This window comes from Lepisosteus oculatus, chromosome 17 (assembly GCF_040954835.1).
Source record: "Lepisosteus oculatus isolate fLepOcu1 chromosome 17, fLepOcu1.hap2, whole genome shotgun sequence".
NCBI classification, from domain to species: domain Eukaryota; kingdom Metazoa; phylum Chordata; class Actinopteri; order Semionotiformes; family Lepisosteidae; genus Lepisosteus; species Lepisosteus oculatus.
Genome location: NC_090712.1, coordinates 21810445 through 21832009, shown reverse-complemented (window position 1 = coordinate 21832009; position 21565 = coordinate 21810445). Strand labels below are relative to the sequence as shown.

General features: G+C 43.1%; 1 protein-coding gene across 2 annotated transcripts in view; it reads right to left on the bottom strand.

The window, feature by feature from the left end:
- Nucleotides 1–20200, bottom strand: part of ogfrl1 (opioid growth factor receptor-like 1) — a 40105-nt gene extending 19905 nt beyond the window's left edge. The window contains exons 1-6 of one of the 2 annotated variants that reach the window (XM_015363215.2): nt 19836–20200; nt 17228–17314; nt 16899–16977; nt 6601–6679; nt 4553–4619; nt 4095–4240 (exon numbers count right to left, since the gene is read on the bottom strand). In XM_015363215.2, coding sequence (XP_015218701.1) covers nt 4095–4240; nt 4553–4619; nt 6601–6679; nt 16899–16977; nt 17228–17314; nt 19836–20021 — 644 coding nt within the window. In that variant the 5' untranslated portion in view covers nt 20022–20200. Of the gene's footprint in view, nt 1–3826; nt 4241–4552; nt 4620–6600; nt 6680–16898; nt 16978–17227; nt 17315–19835 lie in introns of those variants that run through there. The other variant, XM_015363216.2, reaches the window with a different exon arrangement.
- Between the last annotated feature and the right edge of the window lie 1365 nt (nt 20201–21565).

Genomic DNA, 21565 nt, shown 5'->3' with positions numbered 1-21565 from the left:
AGGCAAGTTGTGGATTAATGATTGCAAAGGAGCAGGGCAGAGAGACAGTATAAGTTCACCTTAAGAGAGACAGAGGAGGAGACAAGGAGGAAGGAAGAAGCAAGGAGAGCAGGGACAAGGAGAGAAGTCCGCAGGAGTTGGGACTTAAAGCTTGCGCCAGGCGAGAGCCCTTACTGTACTTCTTGGGCATCTGAACCAAACCTGCCTGAGGCTAAGTATTTGAACCTTGTTAGAGAGAGCATGCTTTTCTGGTACTTCAGTTAGAAACATCTTTCCTGATTAGGGTGCATTTTATTGATAGGGATATAGGCTCCCATTTATTTTGTGGCATCCAGGGTGCAGAGAGAGAGATTTAACTGCACACATCCAGCACACATCCAGCTACACATATCTCGGTCTCACCATCAGCTCTTCCGGGAGTTTTGACCTGGCAGCGAAGGCACTGAGGGAGAAGGCACTCAGGGCTTTCTATACAATAAGAAGGAGGCTCTTCAACATCAACCCACCAACAAGAATCTGGCTCCAAATATTTGAAAGTGTAATCCAACCCATTGCCCTATACGGCAGTGAAGTTTGGGGTGTGACTATCTGATATCTTTGGGGAGAGAGTTCCAGAGCTGAGGGGCAAAACAGGAGAAGGTCCTGTCACCCATAGAGTGTAGACAGACTTGGGGGACAGTATGGAGACCAGAATTAAAGGAGCGAAGGGTACGAGATGGGGAGTAGGGCGATAATAGATCAGATAGGTACTGAGTTGCCAAGCCATGCAGAGCCTTATAGGTGAGCGTGAGGATTTTGAAGTCGACACAAAACTTGGCAGGCAGCCAGTGCAAGGACTCCAGGATAGGAGTAATGTGATCACTTGCACTGGACCTGGTCAGGATTCTGGCTGCCGAACTTTTGACATACTGGAGTTCGTTCAAAGTGGATTTAGATACCCCAGCGAGTAGAGCATTATAGTAGTCAATTTGGGAGAAGACAAATGTGTTGATGTGTTGAATGTTTTTACAAAGAAGTTAAGTCGGTAAAAACTACACATATATATATAAAAGGTAAAATATATTGATTACTTAAGAGTTCACTTCCTTTGCTTTGACAAATGTAAGGCAGCTTGGGTGCACAAAATTACTTTGACAAGTTACACAATTAGTTGAGTGGTCTCTATTTGCATAGATAGTGATTCATACCACTGAGACAAAATACAGCAGCCTATGTAGGGTTCCACATTCAAAAAGGGAAGTTCAAGCAAAGATTCATCTTTGAAGACCAAGCAACTTTAAATCCACTCAAGGATTTGTATAGAAAGACACAGATTGAGATATGACAACAATTTCAAAGACATTGCATATGCCTTTGAGCACACCTGAGTTAATCATTAAAGATGTTACAGTAGAGTAGTGTTTATTGTCATATGCACAAGTGCAATGAAATTCTTATTTGCATGTATGCTCCTATACAAGACATCAAGGAAACATCAAAATCTAAAAACAGTGGCAGCAACAACAAGCTAAATAACATACATCTTAGAGAAAAAAAAACATCAGAATGAGCCAGTGGTAAGAGTAGAGTTCAGTAATTTGACAGCTTAAGGGAAGAAGCTGTCTCTTAGTCCAGACGTTTGTGCCTTTATACTCCTATAACGCTTACCAGAGAGAAGGGGGGGAGAAAAGTGAGGAACCATGATGACTGGTGTCCTTAACGATACTTCCAGCCTTCCTGAGACAGTGAGTATTAAAAATGTTTGAAATAGAGGGGAGCTGTACTACAATGATGAACTGGGCTGACCTGATCATCCCCTGTAACAGCTTCTGGTCAGACAACAGTGGTGGTGTGGTGGCTCTGTGACTAAGGTTCTGCGTCTGTGACCGGAAGGTTGCTGGTCCACATCTTGTGGCCGCCACAGGAATCCTACTCCATTAGGCCCCCGAACAAGGCCTTTAACCCCAACTGCTTCAAGAGCTTATATTTTCTGTCTTAATTCCACGTTAGCACACTCTCAATAGCACACCTGTAAAATGTGGTAAGGACATTTGAAGGCAGTCCAACTTTTTTCAATTGTCTAATGAAGTAAAGGCATTGTTGTCCCTTCTTTGTAGCTCCAGTTACACGCTGGGACCACATTAAGTTGTTATCGATAAAGATACCCAGGAACTTGAAGCTCCTACCCATTTTTACAACCACCACATTGATGTGAATAGGTGTGTGGTCCCCACCCTGCTTTCTAAAATCAATTATAATAATAACAATTGCTTACACTTATATAGCGCTTTTCTGGACACTCCACTCAAAGCACTTTACAGATACACCACCACCAATATGTAGCATCCACCTGGATGATTCGACGACAGCCATAGTGCACCAGAACGATGACCAGCTCTTTGGTTTTACTGACATTGAGGGAGTGGTTATTGTCAGTGCACCACTCCACCAGTTTCCTGACCTCATCCCTGTAGGCTGTCTCATCATTAGCAGTGATTCGGCCAATGATGGTAGTGTCATCAGCATATTTGAAGATCGAATTGGAGCTGTGTCTGGCCACACAATCGTGGGAAAACAAAGAGAACAACAGGGAGCAAAGTGCACAGCCCTGGGGGGCACCTGTATTGATAGTCTATGTAGAAGAAAGTTGTCCATCTACCCTCACAGTCTGTGGTCTGCCAGTCATGAAATCTATAATCCACCTGCACAGAGAGGTGTTGATGCCCAAATCATTCAGCTTCCTGACCAGTCTGGAAGGAACCATAGGGTTTAATGCAGAGCTGTAATCAATGAATAGCATTCTGATGTATGTGTCTTTGTCTTCCAAAGGAGTCAGAGCAGTGTAAAGAGCCAGGGAAAAAGCATCGGCAGTGGATCTGTAATGGCGGTATGCAAACTGCAGGGGGTCAAAGCACTCAGGTACCATTGTGTTAATGAGGATAATAATGCACCTTTAATTGTGTTGAAGTTGCATTATACCATCTAGACACTGCCTTTGTCAGGCTTTCCCTTCAAACCAAGCAGTTGAGCAAGGACGAAACTTGATAGGAATGCCACCATGAGGCCAATAGCAACTTTGAAAAAGCTACATAGTTCAATGGTTGAGATAGGAGAAAATGCCCACAACTCAACAATATCCCAATGACTCAAAGCTAGCCTGTTTGGCAATACAGTGAGAACCGCAAAACTCTGGGAAGGTTTGGTTTGGAAAGTCAGTAGAAACCTATCCACAGAGACTCTAAACTGTCATTGCTATCAAGGGTGCTTCCATTGGTTGTGTAAAAAGTTACACAATTGGCATATTTTAACTTTAACATTTAACTTCTTTTAATAATGGGTTCTGACTGAGATTTCAAGTTTTGATTAAAATATTAACTTTAAAAAATGTTTAAAAGCTAGATATGATCCACCTATGGACATGCATTCAAAACAAAACTTAAAACAGTGCATGATAAAAATATGTGCATCACTCCTAGAAATTGTATCTGAATGTTTTCATACTTCCTACACAAGATACATTCTATTACATGTGCTTTGGGCAATTCTGTGGTTTGGTTTTTGGTTAGATTGTCTTTTGCTATGCAGGCAAAACCAAAATCAGTTTTGAGACATTTTAAAGGAATATGCTAAGGAATATTATGGAAGGATAATGTTATTCTCCACATTTGATCAAATGTAAAGCCAGTTTGATGTTGCTTTACCCTTCCCAGCAGGAAGCTTTGCAAAGCCTTAAAGATCAGGTCAAAGCTAATTCCATGCTGAAAGAAATTAAAACGCTCTGACTGTGGAACCTTCTAGAGGAGTGTGACTCATTAGTGACACATCAAAAGTAGTCTCCACAGAACAATCATTGTGCTTTTTTCTTTTTATTATTCAAAGTTCAATTGATCCGTTTCTTTGCAGAATGTGTCAAATTTCTTTGACACAGCTCCTGACTATTGTTCTTACAAAAGTAAAAAGTTCATGAGCACATCAAATAATAGTCAGAGAGAACTAGATACTGTAGATTCTTGGAACATATCTTCTAGTTTGATTATTCACATCTTTCATGCTAGGGATTGAAAGAATGATGCTCTGATTTAAAGTACAGCAGTTTCAGATAATGCTATGCTTACTCATTCAAGTGCTGAAACCTGTCCTGCCAGTTTGCAGCACGAGCCACATTTCCATTCTTGTCCAGGAGCTTAATTCCAAAGAAATCCAGCATCACAGTGTATGCCAGAAGAAAGCGTCTTTTGGCTTCCCTGGTATTTTGAAATTCCTATTAGATTAAATGAGAAACAGGAGAGTATTAATGGCAGTGATAAATTTATTTCATAACTAAAGTGAACCAAGATGAGACATAAAAGGTCAGCATGCTAAGTAATGTCTTCTTTCCCATGTATCTTATTTATTTCTACAATCCTTCCTTTTCCTCATGACACCTCTCTTGGAGCACAAGCTCAACTGTACCACACACTTGTTGAAAACACTACTGAATAGTATTTAGAATTTATTTTAATGTGTCTATGTTGTCAATTTCCTTGGTGTGCTAAGGATCCTTGTAATTTTTTTGTAAAATCTAATTTTTTACCTTGATCTCATCTTGAGCTAGTTCTTGGGCATGAAAATTCAAGCCTTGTTCTCTCAATGGAAAAAGCCTGTAAAACAGAAAACAATTTTTTGGCTTCTTACTTTGTCCTATTAATCAGATTCTATATCACAGAAATACTATGATTTTTGTAGAGTTTATAAATTTCAAAACAAGGTAAATTACTTAAATAGGACAGGAGAATCCTTTATGCCTTTATATCAAACACTCTACATTAAAACACATATACATAAAGTAAATGCATGATCTGAATTTACTTTACGTATGTTTTTTTTTTGGCCCCGACTAGCTCTGTTGGTAGAGCATGAGACTCATAATTTCAGGGTAGTGGGTTTGTGTCTAAAAGCAATCATACATTTGTTAACTGTTAACTAAAAATTAACTGTTATGAAAAACAAATCAGCTTGATCATTCTTGTTTAAAGTAAAGTAAAGTTTAAAGCACAGAGAAATTTGTAAACACGAGTTGCAATTACTGCATATAACTTACGTTTTTCTAAGTTATGGCTTCGCTATGTATTATTTTTCCGTCCATCCATTTTCAAACATTTTCAAATTGTTTCTTCCACTTCAGGGACACAGGGAAGCCAGAGGCTATCCTGGCAAGCAATTGGTCCAAGGCAAGATATATCCTGGATGTGATGTCAAACCATCACATAGCAGACACTTAGACAGAAACTCACACCAGGGCCAATTTTCCCAGCAGCCACTTAAACCACTAGTATTTTTTTGTCCCTTGGAGGAAACCCACACAACCATGGGGAAAATATACAAACTCCACACAGATAATACCCCAGGTCTAGAAATAAAACCTTTTCTGTAAATTATTAGCTTTAATATACCAGAATCATGATCTTAAAACTATTGTAGGAGATGGGAGGGAATCTTATCTCATTTATTGAGTCTGTGTGCACTAGTTACATTAGGTTGTTTACAATTTTGTACATGCTATGTTAGAGAGCAGTAGACAAAGAAAAAACTAATTTGAACAAAATCTGAACAAAATTCAGTCTCCAGAAAGCTCTGGCAATTAATTGCCATCCTTGATCACCAGACCAGTTGACAACTGGAAAACAATTGGTTTTGGAGCTGTAAACAACTTACAGTTGTCTGTCTTCTGCTCTGCACTGTAAAAGAGGGATAAAGTTTTGGTTTTGGAGCTGTAAACAGCTTAGCTACCTGGCTGGTTATAGAGAGGGACACCAGGAAAAATCTCGTTAGCACTCAGAAGGAGCAAGGTTTTTATCTTTTATGGAACAAGTAATAGGTTTATTCCATGCTGAAAAGAGAAGAAAGAAAATACAACGTTTTGGACGTGGAGCCTTCTTCAGGTGTCAGCATGGAATAAACCTATTGCTTGTTCCTTTGGAGCCTACACATGTTGATGCAGCTACCCACCTGAACTACTTTTATCTTTTATGTTCTGTTTCCCAAGACATGTATTAAAAAGATCACTTCTGTGTTATATAAATTACAAATGCTGTAATGTGTTGATTGCAATACTTAAACTCAAAGCCAAGATTACTTCTAGTGTGTGTGTACTAATTAAAATGATTCAATACATTATGAAAACTGAATAGAAATAAAATGACAAATACCCCATTAATGTAGTTTCATCTATATTTTAAAATATGTCTACACTACATTCACCCTTGTGACAAAATCTGTTTACTCATATATCACAAGAACACCAACATAAAGTATCAAATCAGAACACAAGAACTGGAGTCTTGCTCCTATACATAACAAAAAAAAACTTTCATTAGTATTTAAAAACATGTTTGTCTGGAAAATAGTCTGGGCTTCTTCAAGAAGGATCTGATTTCGATTTTCTGATCACAAAGGTAATAACACAGAGACAAGCATGATGTCTGAAGTAGACCAATTCAGTAGAATTCAAAAGCTCTTACTGAACAGCAGCCAGATGATTATTTCAGTTATTTGTCCCATGTTTTCTTCCTACCTGTAACTCAAGAGGACAAAAACGATAAAACAACTATACCAACTTATATTGAAAACCAAAGTGCTCACCATTGTATATAGGTGTGGTTATGCTCCAGCTTTTCATAGTCACCTTTCCACTTGTTGAGAATTTCTTCAACAAAAATGCCTGTAGTGTTGAAAAGTACAAATACTTTGATTAATAATGTAAATCATGAGTACTTTGAAATCTGTGTAGGAATGCAAAGTGCAAGTACATTACAGTATATAGCAACCTCAACATTAAGCACCCCCTTCATTATAGTTGCAGCAGCATATTCCTGCAGGCGACCAAGCAGACATGTAGACTGCAGACTGTGCTTTTCTCTTTAACTTCTAGAGATTTTGCTGAAAACATCATATGTGTTTTTGATACTGTCAAGATCTAATTTATAGGATACTCCTTTGCTAAAACAAGGATTTCTTGCCTTTTTTACTGTCTGTATTTCTAACCGTCAATAATCCAGTTTGACACCATTTTGAACAAATGTGAACTTTATTCTAATTTTTTCTAAAGAAAATCTATACTCCCATATAAGTGTGTGATGGTACAGCAAGGACTTATTCCTGACGTTTTCACACATTTTTCATTTCTCTTAGAGACTTAGGAAAAGTGAGCAATGCTACTATTGCTTATAACAACAATCTATATATAAACCTTATTGGCTGTCAGCAGCGATGAAGAGTCTAGTTTCATACATTTCCCAAATATTCTTAAAACACTAAAATGAAGACTGTACCACTCATAGATGAACACTTCAGAGTTATATCAATTTTGGGCTTTCACCTGAAAACACATGGTTTAGAATCCTGGTCAATGCTCAGCCCCGGGACAATCTTTTTCCAATTTGTGTACTGTGTCCACTTTTATGCTGTATATTACAGTATGTTAAATATTAAATTAATATTAAAAATGAAATTAGCGCTGCTTCACAATGCAAAATTACTCAGCTTGATATATAAAAAAGTGGTTCAGGTGGGTGGCTGCGTCAGCATGCGTAGGCTGCAAAGGAACAAGCTGAAAAGAGAAGAAAGAAAACACAATGTTTCAGCTGTGGAGCCTTCTTCAGATGTCACCTTCACACCTGAAGAAGGTTCCACAGCCGGAACGTTTTGTTTCTTTTCTTCTCTCTTCAGAGGTAAATGAAGATACATTTTTATATTTTCATAGGTGTGACACATTTTTGATAAGGAAAATAGTGGTACTTTGTATTTTGTAATTGTATACAGTATAGCTGACAAAAGTAAACTCTTTTACTTTTACAAAAGTAAACGCCATGTATGATGCCTGACAGCCCAGAGAAAGTGTTTCTTGGTTAGCTTCACCTACTGTACAATTTACTTTCTTTCTTCCCTGCTAATTTCAGTAAAAAGTAATTAGGACACAATTTTACTTCGGATGCTGATATGAAAACTATATATTTTACACATATATGGCTTTAAAACATACTGTATCATACTGTATACACAGTATATTTCTAAATTATGCTGATCATACTACAGTTCATCTGTGGATATGACTTCATGTGAGCAGTGGGAATTGTAGTCTTAATTTATGTAGTCTAAATTTACTTTATTTCTGTATGCAATTCACGTGACTGACATTTTAAAGGGGAACTACAGTCCCCGTTTCTCAGACCAGTTATTAAATCTCCGTAACAAAATAAATTCATTGACAGTATTGCAAAATTTTACAAATTACAAATTAAGCACAAAATCCTGAACTTTATGAAAGTACTACATGGTCTCCATTTTGTCGCTTTTGTCAGCTGGTGTCACCACAGGCTAGAGCAAGAATGTGCAAGAATCACGATACAAAGAGGCTCTTGCCACACACTAGTCATTGCATTGTGAAGACTAATGTAATGTAATGTACAGGTGATTCGGTAGACATTTCACCCCAGAAATGTTCCAATGTGATGTGTACGCAGAGTTAACAAGTAAGCGGTATTTGCTGGCAAAACCATCTCAAAGTCGAGAGCAATATTTCTATTGGATAAAAAGAGCCACATTTATAAGCCTGCTTCTTTACAATGTAATAGGGCAGAAGCGGATATTTTGTTCCCTTGACTGAATCACAGAATATGGCGCAGTGCATACCTGGAAATGTATTTTTTTTGGCTTGTACATTGTATTGGTTATACATATTACTGTGCACATTTTACTTTTATTGTGGTTTGAAATCCAATCACCAATGCCAATTCTTTCTAACCCTGGAACATAAAAATAGCATTGCATCGTTTCCCTTCAAAACTACAAACTGTGAAGGACACAGACCATATCATCTCACAAGAAAAATGGAGATAGACCACCTTTAATCGCATAAACAATGCGCTTGTTTGAAAACAAATGTGTTTACAAAAGCAATACAATTATCACAACATTTACAGGATTTACAGTATATATATTGTGCTGTTTATAGTGTATACAGTATATTTTACATAATATATACCTACAGTCTCATTGGACATTTACATTAACAAAACAAAAAACATTATTGAGAGACAGGTAGTGTTGAATTCATGCAATGTATTACATTTATTTGTTTATTAAAATTACACTTCCCTGTAAATTGTTTTACAATCTGTAAATTTAAGTCAGAACAAATGCACTTGTGATATTACATTGCTCAATGTTCCCCACGGTGTTCTATAATCTTCAGTAGAACACAAAAAAGTATTTTAATACATTTTTTACAACTACTGTATGTTCATCAACACTTTCTCCCAGAACCCCTTAATTTCTACGTTGAGTTTTTGCTTTGTACTCTGTTCTGCCATCTTCCAAATATAATCTTTGAGGAAGTGCCAAACAATTAAGTAATGGTGGTGATGAACTTATGAATAAATAAAACCAGTAACATCAACACAGCTTGTTCATTTTTTTCCATTTGAAAACACTAGTACTGAACCTGTAAGTAACAGTTTTCTCCATACCAAATCATATGTATGACACGCAATATTAAGCAATAAACAGTAGAATCACAATTATACTCTCTATTGTATTAACAGTTATAACAGATACAAATTTTCAAACAAACCTGATTTTAAAAAAAAACTAAAGTTATTATCCCTACTGTGTTTCACACCTGCATGTGAGATCATGGTGTGCACAGTGAGTGTTGCGCCTTTATCATACTGAGGGTGTAAAGATTCAATGAGGAACAAGGGACAAAGTGAAATTACTCAACTGGATAACTTTGGTAAGTTTTCTGTGCATTTGTGTGAACAGTAAAATTAACTTCTTTAAAAAAATACAAGAGTTGGCATTTCAGCCTTAAAAAGGGAACATTAGCAAACAATTACATTTTCTTAAAGAAGGCTTAACAAGCAACTGCCATTTTACTTCGTAGCTATGTCAATTTTTTTAAAACCAAAGACAGATCTTATTGAATCCTTTTTAAATAACTAGGCAATTCAAAGAATCTTTAAAGTTCCAACCCATCTATCGAGCCATGCATTTAAAAAAGCACTAAGTACAGAGGGGTTTCGGAACACTTATCAAAGACATCCAAAACTACAATTATCCTGAATCCAGGATCACACCTTCCCCTTCTTTCATTGACAGACTAGTTTCCTTCTAATCCTCTCTATTCAATTAGGTTTTAACTCCACACCGCTCTTCACATCTCTTGACTTCACACCACCTGAGTGTTAATATTGTAACGCCCTCGCCTGGTGGTGAGGAGGAAGCGCCTCTAGGCTCCTAGTACCGCTGGGCATGCTGGGAGTGGTAGCCAGGGAGAGTCTGAGGGTTAGCACGATGACCAGCGGCTGTGTTGTTAAGTAATTACCACCCTAAAGATGTGTACGTGTTCTGTCAGTCTCCTCATGGGTGTGTATATCCTGTGTTTGGTTTTTATTTTTGTTAACTAATAAAGCTAGCGCTTGGTTTGTTAATCGCGCCTCAACTGGTCCTATTTTCTGAAAATAACCTGTAAACGCTACATTGGTGTCAGAAGCGGGCAGGATGGACAAATCGTGGCAGACACTAGTCGATTCTTTTAAGCGCCGGCTGACTCTAAAAGAAACAGAACCCATCTGCAGTGCACATAGGGAGCCTGAGCAACTCCTGGGTGTGACTCAGTAGTACCAGGGCTACTCAGTAGTGGTCCCGCCGGTAGAATTGGGGCGACTAGCCGCTACTCCTGGTCAGCGGGTGCCCCAGAGAGAGGATACCCTCCCTGCCGGAGCCGACCAGCGATTCCCATACCCATTGGCGCGGGTGCGACCAGGTCGCTACAATGGGGAAACGCCTTGGGAAACCTACGAGGCGCAGTTCCATCTCGCGGCCCGGACAAATGGCTGGAGCCGGGCAGAGATGGCAGGCCACCTGGCGGTGGCGCTGGAAGGAGCGGCCTGCCAGGTGGAGGACAGAGGCGAATACACGGTGCTGGCAGCAGCTCTCCAGCTGCGCTTCGGTGTGGAGGAGGCGCCGGACCTGATGCGGGAGAGGCTGGCCCTGCGTAGGCGCCGACCAGGAGAGCGACTGGGCCCGGTTGCCGCTGATGTCATGTTTCTCGCCCGCCGAGGATACCCAAGTTTTCCCCGGGAGGCGCAGCGGGAGATGGCTCTCCAGGCCTTTCTCAAGGCCCTCTCACCCGAGGAGCTGCGGCGCCACGTGCAGCAGGCCGCACCTGCATCGCTGGAGCAGGCCTTGGCCCTTGCTACACGGGCTGAGGCCATGTTTGGGGTGGCTGGAAGCACCAGCAGATGCAGTGTGCCCTACCGGCTGACCGAGGCGGCAACGAAGGAATCCAGTAAGGGGGAAGAGGAGCCAGCCCGTGCAGCAACCCCGGCGGAACAGCCCCGCATGCTGATTTGCAACCGCTGCGGGAAGAGGGGACACCGATGGGCGTCGGGAAACGGGAACGGGGTGGCTCAGTGCGGGGAAGGCCGCCCTTGAACACCTCAACCCCCGCTCTGGAGAGCGCTGTAAAGTCGGCTGTAGCCGGGGCCTGTACCTCTACTGCCAAATTGAGGACCAACCCTGCCTGGCCCTACTCGACACCGGTTCATTGGTAACCCTACTCTGGCCAGGCGTCCTCCCCAACACCGAGGGCACCAACCCCCCAGGATGGGAGACCTCCAGCCTGCGGCTAAGGACGGTGACGGGACAGCTCGCTGCAGTCTAGGTACAGCGATGGTGCGCCACGCCACCCCTGCTACTTCGCACCCATCCAGGAGGACTGCATTCTGGGGCTGGACCTACTGCAGCAAGTGGGGGCCAGTTTGGACTTGGGCCGGCAGGAGTTGGTGTGGAAGGGGGAGCGACTTCACCTGGTGGAGGGCAGGCCCGGTGATGGCCGAGGGATGCGGGCTTGCCGGAGCCGGGGGAAAAAGAGGCAGTGGCGGCGGCTGCGGTGGCAGTCGCTGGGGCAGACCAGGCCTGCGAGCTGGGGAGCGAGCTTGCCAGATCCTGCCCCCGAGTCGGCCGGGGAGCCAGACAAGGCAGCGGCGGCAGGGGGCCGAGCGTTGCGTGGAAGCAAGGCGCGCCATTGAGGACCTCTACCAGCGGAGCTGCGAGGGCCTCGATGAGGACCAGCGGCAGTGGCTCCAGGAGCTACTTGCCCAGAACGAGGACCTCTTTGCGGCGAGAGACGCACTGCCCTGGTCCAACACGAAATCAACACCGGCGACGCTCGGCCCATCTGCATCCCACCGGGACGCATGGTTCACGCCAAGCAGACCGCCGCCGAGGAAAAGATCTGGGAGATGGCCGCAGCGGTGGTGATTGAGCCCTCCGCGAGCCCATGGTACTGGTAAAAAAAACGGCCTCTGGCAGTTTACTGTCATGCCTTTTGGCCTGTGCAATGCCCTGGGACATTCGAGAGGCTGATGGAGAGGGTGCTGGCATCGGTGCCGCGGAACCAGTGTGTGCTGTATCTGGACGATCTGCTGGTTCATGCCTGGGGTTTTGACCAGGCCTTGACGAACCTCTAGGTGGTGCTGGCCTGCATCCGCTGTGCTGGCCTGAGGCTCAATCCCCGCAAGTGCGAGCTCCTGCGGCGGGAGGTGACCTTCCTGGGATATGTTGTTGGACCGCGAGGGGTGGCTATGGACCCAGGTAAGGTCACTGCAGTGAGGGGCTGGCCGACTCCACGCACCGTCGCGGAGCTGTGCAGCTTTCTGGGGTTGTTCTCATACTACCAGAGGTTCGTCTGGACTTTGCCAGCATCGCTGCCCCGCTGCACCGCCTCACCGACAAGGGCCGCCATTTCGACTGGGACTCAGGCTGTGAGACAGCCTTCGGCCGGTTGTGTGAAGCTCCGGTGGGGGCCCCCGTGCTGGCCTACCCCGACCCGCGGTTACCGTATGTTCTCGATACCGACGCAAGTAACTCGGGGGTGGGTGCGGTGTTGGCGCAGGAGGGGCCAGATAAGAAGTGTGTAGTGGCCTACTATAGTCGGGCTTTGGCTAGGGCTGAACGGAACTACTGTGTGGCGGCGGTCCACCACTTCAGGCTGTACCTGTTCGGGACCCGGTTCCGGTTGAGAAATGTCCATGTGTCCCTCACCTGGCTGCTCCACTTTAAGGAGCCGGAGTGGCAGATGGCGCGATGGATAGAGATCCTGCAGGAGTACGACTTCACTGTTGTGTACCGTGCGGGGTCTCACCATCTCAATGCTGACGCTCTCTCGCGGCGCCCCTGTGAGGCCACGGACTGCCACCACTGCGCCCGGCGGGGGCAGCGTGAGGGGGCTGTCCGCACTGTGGCGGAGGCGAGCGCTGCGGCCACGGCATGTCAGACCTGGTGCAGCGTCAGGCAGCTGATCCTGACGTGGGGCCGGTGCTCCGCTGGAAGGCAGCAGGAGCACGGCCTATGCGAGAGGAGCTCGCCCCGCACCCAAAGTCTGTCAAAGCCCTCTGCGCCCTGTGGGAGGCCTTAGAGGTAAAGTACGGGGTGCTGCGCCGGGGGGTACCCTCCAGTGGCGAGGTACGGTTGCAGCTGGTGGTGCCACAGTCGCTCCGCGGGGCTGTGCTCCGAGCGGGGCACGGCAAGTCGGGTGTGGGGCACTTCGCCGGTAAAAAAACCCTGCAACGGCTCTGAGGCCATTTTTACTGGGGTCTTTGCCACCGGGACATGGAGCGGTATTGCCGAACGTGTGCAGTGTGTGTGGCGCAGAAGAGCCCCCCAGAGTGCTCTCGGGCCCCCCGCCAACAACACCAGGTGGGGGCTCCTATGGAGCGGGTGGGGGTGGACGTTTTGGGCCCGTTTCGTGCACCGAGGCCGGGAACTGCTATGTCTTGGTGGCCATGGACTATTTTACGAAGTGGCCGGAGGCCTACGCCCTCCCTGACCAGAGTGCCCCCACGGTGGCCGATGCACTACTGGAGGGGATGTTTGCCAGGCAGGGGGTGCCGGAGGAGTAACTTCGAGTCCCAGGTCTTCGCCAGAGTGTGCCAGCGCCTGGGGATCACTAAGACGCGGACCACCCCGCTGCATCCCCAGAGTGACGGGTTGGTGGAGCGGTTTAATCGGACGCTCGCCACAGAGCTGGCCACCCTGGTGTCCCGAAACCAATGGGACTGGGACCGCCACCTCCCCCTTGCAATCTGGGCAGATCGGACTGTGGTCCAGGAATCCACCGGGTGCACTGGAGACGGGTCGGCACCGCCGGCTGGACCAGACTACGAGTGGGACCTGCGGCAGCGGATGCGGCGGGTGCACAGCTTTGCACGGACCCACCTGACTCAGGCGGGGGTCCGGCAGAAGCGGCACTACGACCTGCGCTGCAGGGGGCCTGCCTTCCAGCCCGGGGACTCGGTTTGGGTGTACAGCCCGCACCACAGCAAAGGCCTCAGCCCTAAGCTGGCGCTGTCGTAGGAGGGGCCTGCTGAGGTACTCAGGGTGGTGGGCGAGGTCTGCTACTGTGTCCGGTTGCAAACACGGGGGAGAGTGGTGGTCCTGCACCGAGACCACCTGGACCCGTACCGAGCCCGGGAGGAGGAGCCGTGTGGGGAGGCTCTAGAGGAGCAGCCGGGGCCGGAGCCGGCCGATAGTGGGGCGTCCATGGGTCGCCAGCCGTCACCGCAGCGCAGCAGCCGCTCACACAGGGTTCCACAGCTGTTAGCCGAGTACGAGTACAGCCTGAGGGGGGTGTTCAACGTCGGCGAGACGCCAGACGCTTCAGGTGCTCGTAGTACCACTGGGCATGCTGGGAGTGGTAGCCGGGGAGAGTCTGAGGGTCAGCACGATGACCAGCGGCTGACCCTACCTGTGTAAATAATGTCCTAGTAGTCCTAATGCCCTGTGTAGTCTTATAAGAGTATAGCGTGTTGTTAAGTAATGACCACCCTAAAGATTTGTACGTGTTCTGTCAGTCTCCTCATGGGTATGTATTTTTTGTGTTTGTTAACGAATAAAGCTAGCGCTTGGTTTGTTAATCGCGTCTCCACTGGTCCTTTGTTCTGAAAAGAACCTGTAAACGCTACAATATGCTTCTCTTGCTCCCACCTCCTCTCCACTCCCCGTCTTTTGTTCTCCCATACTTTATTAAATGCCGGTTTTCCTGTCTCCCGAAATGATTCTATGTTAATATTCTCTGCTAAATTTTAAAAAGTACTACAACTTTTTGTACAGCAATAATTCATATAGAAGAGTACAATTATTCATACCGAAGGTGTTACAACTACAGCTGGTCTCAATTAACCCCTCATTATCCAATTTCCCTTACATACCCCTTCCTTCACTATTTAAACCCTCAGTTCACCCTGTAACATCGCTCGGTATTAGGATCTCTTCCACCACCAGAGCTCACCTTGCCCTTTCTTCTTAAAGTACCTTTTTATCTTGTCTGGACTCCCTCAATGTCGACTCTTTGGATTTGGTTTTGGATTTCGGTGACCCGGCAGATAAAAACGTTTAGAGAGGGGAAGTCGAGGGGTAGGTGGATGATATGATCTTTTAATTCCTTGGACAATCCCTGGTGGAACTGGCGAATGAGAGATTCCCGATCCCAGGAAGTTTAAGGGAGCCAAGCAGCAGAATTCAGCAACATACACCTGCGGGGGGCAGTTTCCTTGTGTGAGGATGGAAAGGCGGTGAGCAGCAAGGTGGTGAGGGTAGAGCTGACAGAAGGCGGCTTGTACTGCGGCCTGGAAGCTGATAACATCTGCCATCTCAGGGGCGTTCCAGATGAGGAGAACATTGGCCCACCCCAGGGCTCGACCGGAGAGGTAAGAAACCATATACCCAATTCTTTCGCGGTCAGAGGGGAATCAGTCAGGGAGGAGTTGGAAGGCCACCCAACACTGTGTCAGGAAGCCCTGACACTTGGTGGAGTCAACGTCAGATTTTTCCAGAGCAGGGAGGGATAGAGGACTTACTGGTGCTGCAGGGGGTAGAGGTGGTACAGCGGCCGAGATCGGCTGGGGAGCCAGGCATTGAGAAACATGGCTGAGTAGTTCTGTTATGTCCCTCAGCGTTTGGGAGTGTTGCTGGAGAATGGAGAAAGGATCATTTTGACCCTGGGGGTTCATGTTGCTGGCTCTGTATTCTGTAAGAACGAACTAATTTATGAAACCTGTGTGGGTCTCCAGACGAGGTCCGGTAGCTGGCAGGGGATGAGGTAGAGTCATCAGTTATTCCAGCTGGGGTCAAGTCCAGGTAATTGGCAAGAAGAGAGGCAAACAAATCCAATAGGGGCGAGGCAAGAGCGAGAAATCCAAAACCAAGAGTCGACATTGAAGGAGTCCAGACAAGGTAAAGGGGTACTTTAGGAAGAAAGGACAAGGTGAGCTAAGGAGGCAGAAGAGATCCTAATACCGAGCGATGTTACAGTGTGAATTGAGGGTTTAAATAGTGAATGAAGGGATGAGTAAGGGAAATTGGATAATGAGGAGTTAATTGAGACCAGTTGCAGTCAGAACAGAAGGTTAAAACATTATAGCTCTTTTTAAATTACATGAGCTTTTTATAGTTAAAATGAGCACATCAAAACCTTTCCACAATAACCATGTGATTGAATTAAAGACATTAATGCAGAAAAAGTTTATGAAGAAGGTGGAATACTGTTGTGTACTTTATTTTTTTTATTTTTAGCTACCACTACCAGATACTGTATGTACATTAAGTATAATATACTTATATTCATAAATTAATATATTCTTTGGCCAGTGAATCACACAATGTTCTGTACCACAAATAAGAACTAATGCATGTTCTGATGGGCTGCATCTATACAAGATTCCATATTATCATTCCATATTAAGTGGATTTAAAGAAGTAGGGCAACAGATTAATTTGAGCTAATGTTTTCATTAACGTCTTATGTACCGCAAATGCCACATAATGATCTTGATTATCCATATTGAAATCAATGCTCAACAAATCAGCAATGCACCCACCATCAGGAACCAGGGGAATTTTGTTCAGATAGAACCTCAGGTTGCGAAATTCACTGGGCTGTCTGGGCTTCTTGTAGTTCTGTTATATTCAAACAGGGAACAATGAGAAATTAAATTAATTTCAGTTCAATTATTTTCAAACATTTGCATAAGGTGACAGTACGCTAGCCATAACCCTTGCCAAAAAAAGCAGACTTGAAATCAATGGATCTGTGTATTTTATATTATATAGCATATGCATATAGCATGTTTTATCAAGAAGCATTTTAAAAAAGAGAAAGGTAGAAAGGTAGTGTTTTTCATGAGACACAAACTGAAAGAGATCATACCGGGTAGCTGTGACGATACTTATACAAATCCTTTGCAGCATAATAACTTCTTTTCAACTTAGTAGCAGACTCCCGTGCATCAGTGAACTGTAAAACACAATTGCACAAGTATTTCTAAAGTATATAATATAAACTTTTAAAAAATGCTTGAGTCATATTTTATCAAAAAACTTTCCTGGGAATGCTGGAATGTAAACAGTCTTTACATGCAGTACCATTCAATATATAACACATTTCCCTGAACACAGTCAGTCCCACATTTAAGCATGTCCTAGCCCTCTGTATTATTTTTTCTCAGTATCATATGGTTTCCTCACCATATGTAGGCAAATAAACCATTTCTGAAACCAGATTTATTTTCCTTAAATATGTCAATATTTTGTTCACCAAAATGCAATTATCCACTTTTAAATAGTCTATAATATACTGCTAAAATTATAACTTTTTACAAAAACGCAGACATTTTCTTACAATTATGTACTTCCAATTCCTCAATGTAGATACAGTATAAAGTGCAAATAGTTTGGTCCTACATATGTGGTTTTCAAAAGTACTTCCATCAAGCATTATTGGTAAATAATCATGCAATGTTTTTCTTTGCTGTTTTTAGCTGGTATTTAATTTCTTTTTACCCATAACATTCAATGTTTGATTACAATATTTATAGTTAAATGTATTTAATCAATTTCAAATACTCCTTTTAAAACTTGTATATAACATTTGTAATTGTAAAAATATTACAACTAACTGCAACAAAATGGTACATAACTGGAAAGGGAAGAAATATTTCTGCAAGGCACTGTAAATTGGTTCATGCCTTCACAGAACAGTTTTACCAGTAGGTTCTAAAAAGTAAAAGCTGAAACTTTTCCAGTTTCAATCAGCTGATTTTTTCAGTACTCTGAGTATACTGTATATGAAGATGAGCACCCTGCCCATAGAAACAAAGTGAAATTGTACAATTACTCCACACTACTTCTCATCCATCTGGACAAATACACAATGTTCTGTGTCAGGCCCTGCACAGTGTGCCTTTCCAACCTACCTGATAGTGAATTGCAGGTGCTTCAGGTGTCAGCTCCAAGATAAGTTTAGCATTTACCATAGTTGTATTTTTAATGTCCCTAAATTGCACCCTTCCTGCTAAAACATGGCTGAATGCACATGTGCACCAAGTGATAAACACACCAACACAGTGGACATTCTTCCTAGGCTCTGGTTTACCCTAAGGACAAATTCATGATCCTCCAAAGGCGAAGCAGTCACCGAAAATTGGTGTATTATTAATACTGTATGTCAAGGATGCTCATTTTAATTTAGCAGGGTGTATCTAAGAAGAATTTAAGCAGAGCATTTCTCGAAAATATTCAACTGATTCACAAAATGGTATTAATGGTACTGTATGCAGTGACTTTCTTTATTCCAACTAATTAACAGCTTTCTTGGGATTCAGCTATTTCTCTACTTCTGCACCAGATCATTTCATACTGTTTCCTTACCCAGAAACTTTTACATCCTCTAAATCATGTTCTTTGCACTAGATTGGTTGCCTCCTCTAACTTATTCATTAATCTTTAGGTTAATATAACCACACAGCAGATTTGTCAATTAAGCAGCGTTGCAGTTCACGAAAGAGAATGAATAGAAAGTGTTTATCCATGCGATTCCACATGGGACGCTCGACTTTCCGGTTAGATCAAGAGAAAAGTGATGCAATGAAGTGAACTAGGTCAACGCAATCATGACTGAGGAAGTGATACATTTTAAAACCGTACCTTTTCAAATGTTGTTTATTTATTGGTTAGATATTAAATCTATTGCCAAAAACAATATATGTGTTTATATAGGTGTTTATATGAGGCTACCAGATCCTGAAAAATGTATATTCGAATGTGTAATTTATTCAAATCCGACTACAGGCTGAAATTAAAACATTACAATGCTATAATATTTCGTGTAATGCAATGCAGGAATACGGATAACATTTTATAGGAGATAGTACTGTATTCACCAAATACCTGTCTTTAAAAACAAAAGCCGAACAAATCTCGTTTAAAGATAGAACAAGTCAAGAACACATAGATATATCTCAAATTTCTGCTCAGCCCCAGATCTTTTAGAAAAACGGAAGAAACGCAAATCAAGCACAAAACACCAGCATACCAAAATGTAACGTATTTTTTACAATAGGTTGCACAACAATGCAACATCAACGAACTAGTCCCCAGCATTGCTCAATTCAGTTTTCCGATTCAATTACTGTGTATAGCACATTATACAGTAATTAAAAATAACGAGATAACAATAAAACTCGGTTTCTGTAGATAAACATTTTAGGTATACAGTATATGGCTTACAAGTGAACGGTAGTTCGTGCTAAAGACAGCCTTAATTCAATCTAAAAACAATCTATAATTTACATGTACAAACTCTGTATTATTTATATTATTATATTACTTTTAGAAACAATATTATAAATATTCGCCTTTCCTTTAGTAAATTAATACAAAGCATAACCACAAGAAGAAACCATAGTAACTAATGTCTTGGCAGTTACTGAAATCAATACATACATTTAGCCATCTGTGTTCATTTCTTACTGTTTTACCTGATGTGAAGTTAGATTTTCTTCATCTCCACATCTGGAGGAGTTCGCTAGTCTATCTTCCGCCGTCATGTTGTTGTCGTCTACCGGCTGCAGCTCCTCGGGATCGGAGTCTGTCTCCCAGGTCGAGTCGCATTCCTCCACTGTGCTTGGCTCCTTGTACCTCAGGCTACCCATCAGATTTCCCATTTAAAACTCAACTCCAATTCTCTTTTCACTCCTCCTGCTGCATATTCAATCACCGGTATTCACCATCGTCCAGAACAGCGAATCTACTAGCCTCCCAACCCTAGAACGCAGAATAAACAAAGCATTAATGTCAGAATTACAGAATTTCCACAGGAAGCCGGACCAAAGCGAGCTGAACACACCCCCTTCTGTCGAAACTAGGCAATGTTCACCAAAAATCAGTGGTAATATCCAAATACAGTACCAAGTTTCCTTCTACATTATTTGCTCATTATGAAACATATTTTATACAGGACATATAAATTCAACATAAGACAAAACATCAGAACACATAAGAATATTTTATTTATTAGAAAATGGATTATGGTCTTTGTATGTTCACCTTTATATTTCGATATCACTGTGAGTCTCTCCCTGATATTAAGTTACTATTTTGCACCATTCGTCAGAAATTTAAATATTTCAATTAGTCTTCCGTGTTTAGTCTGCTGTTGTGCATGTAGGTGGATTCTGCACATTGGTGGTGGTGGAGGGGATCCCCATTACCTGTAAAGCGCTTTGAGTGGAGTGTCCAGAAAAGCACTATATAAGTGTAAGCAATTATTATTATTATTATAGGTACTGGGTTCCCATCCCCCAAAATTTCTACTGGTATGTTCAACCGCTATTATTCCAGTCTTCAACCGAAATGTGCATTTTTACTGTCACAACAAAGTATTTAGAAAGGTCAAGGCATTTATATTCAGTGCATCAAGCCAAAATCCACTGTCAGCCTTATGTATTGTAGTATTTTCGGGTTTGGCGAGGACGGACACAGTGATTCAGGCACTCATTGACTGAAAAACGGCACTTTTATTTTTCGGCACAGCCAGCACAACCTAAAAGGTTTTACTTTTCCCACTGGGAGTTTTTCCGTTCCTCTCCTCTGTTCCCTCATGGTTTACTATTGCTGAACAATTTTGTATACATTTTACCAGCATTTTACAAAAATGCCTAGACTGTAATTCCCATGGGAGACAGAGTCTAGCAGTGGTTGTTTCCTTTCCACCAGTCTGTCACCCTATGCAGCCATACTACTTTGCTCTGAACTCTCCCAACACACAAATCTGCCTGCACATCTTTCTCCAAGCCAGCCACACTGGTGAGACCTCCATGCTTCACTCATGTCTCCATGATATCTGCCACCTGTCCCTTATCCACTGAATCTCACCTGCTTTCCAATGCCTGCTTCAAATCCTGCTCCCCTTCTGCCTTTTACACACTTTGGGATTAACACTCTAAATATTGCCACCTACATGTAATAAGTTTAAATTTTTCTATTTTTTTTCCCATTCATAACTTTTCTGTTCCCAGCATTAAAGTCTACTCTCTTGTTCCACCTTTCCTCTGCACAGCACAAAAATAAGCACTACTTATCATTGTGTTTTTGTCTCTGTGCTCTCTTACTACCTTTCATCTGACCTGTGTGTTAACCAGATGGGATGGCTAGGGATTTTTAGGGAGATTACTTTACACAAATGCCTAGACATTTGAACTGCTTAGTT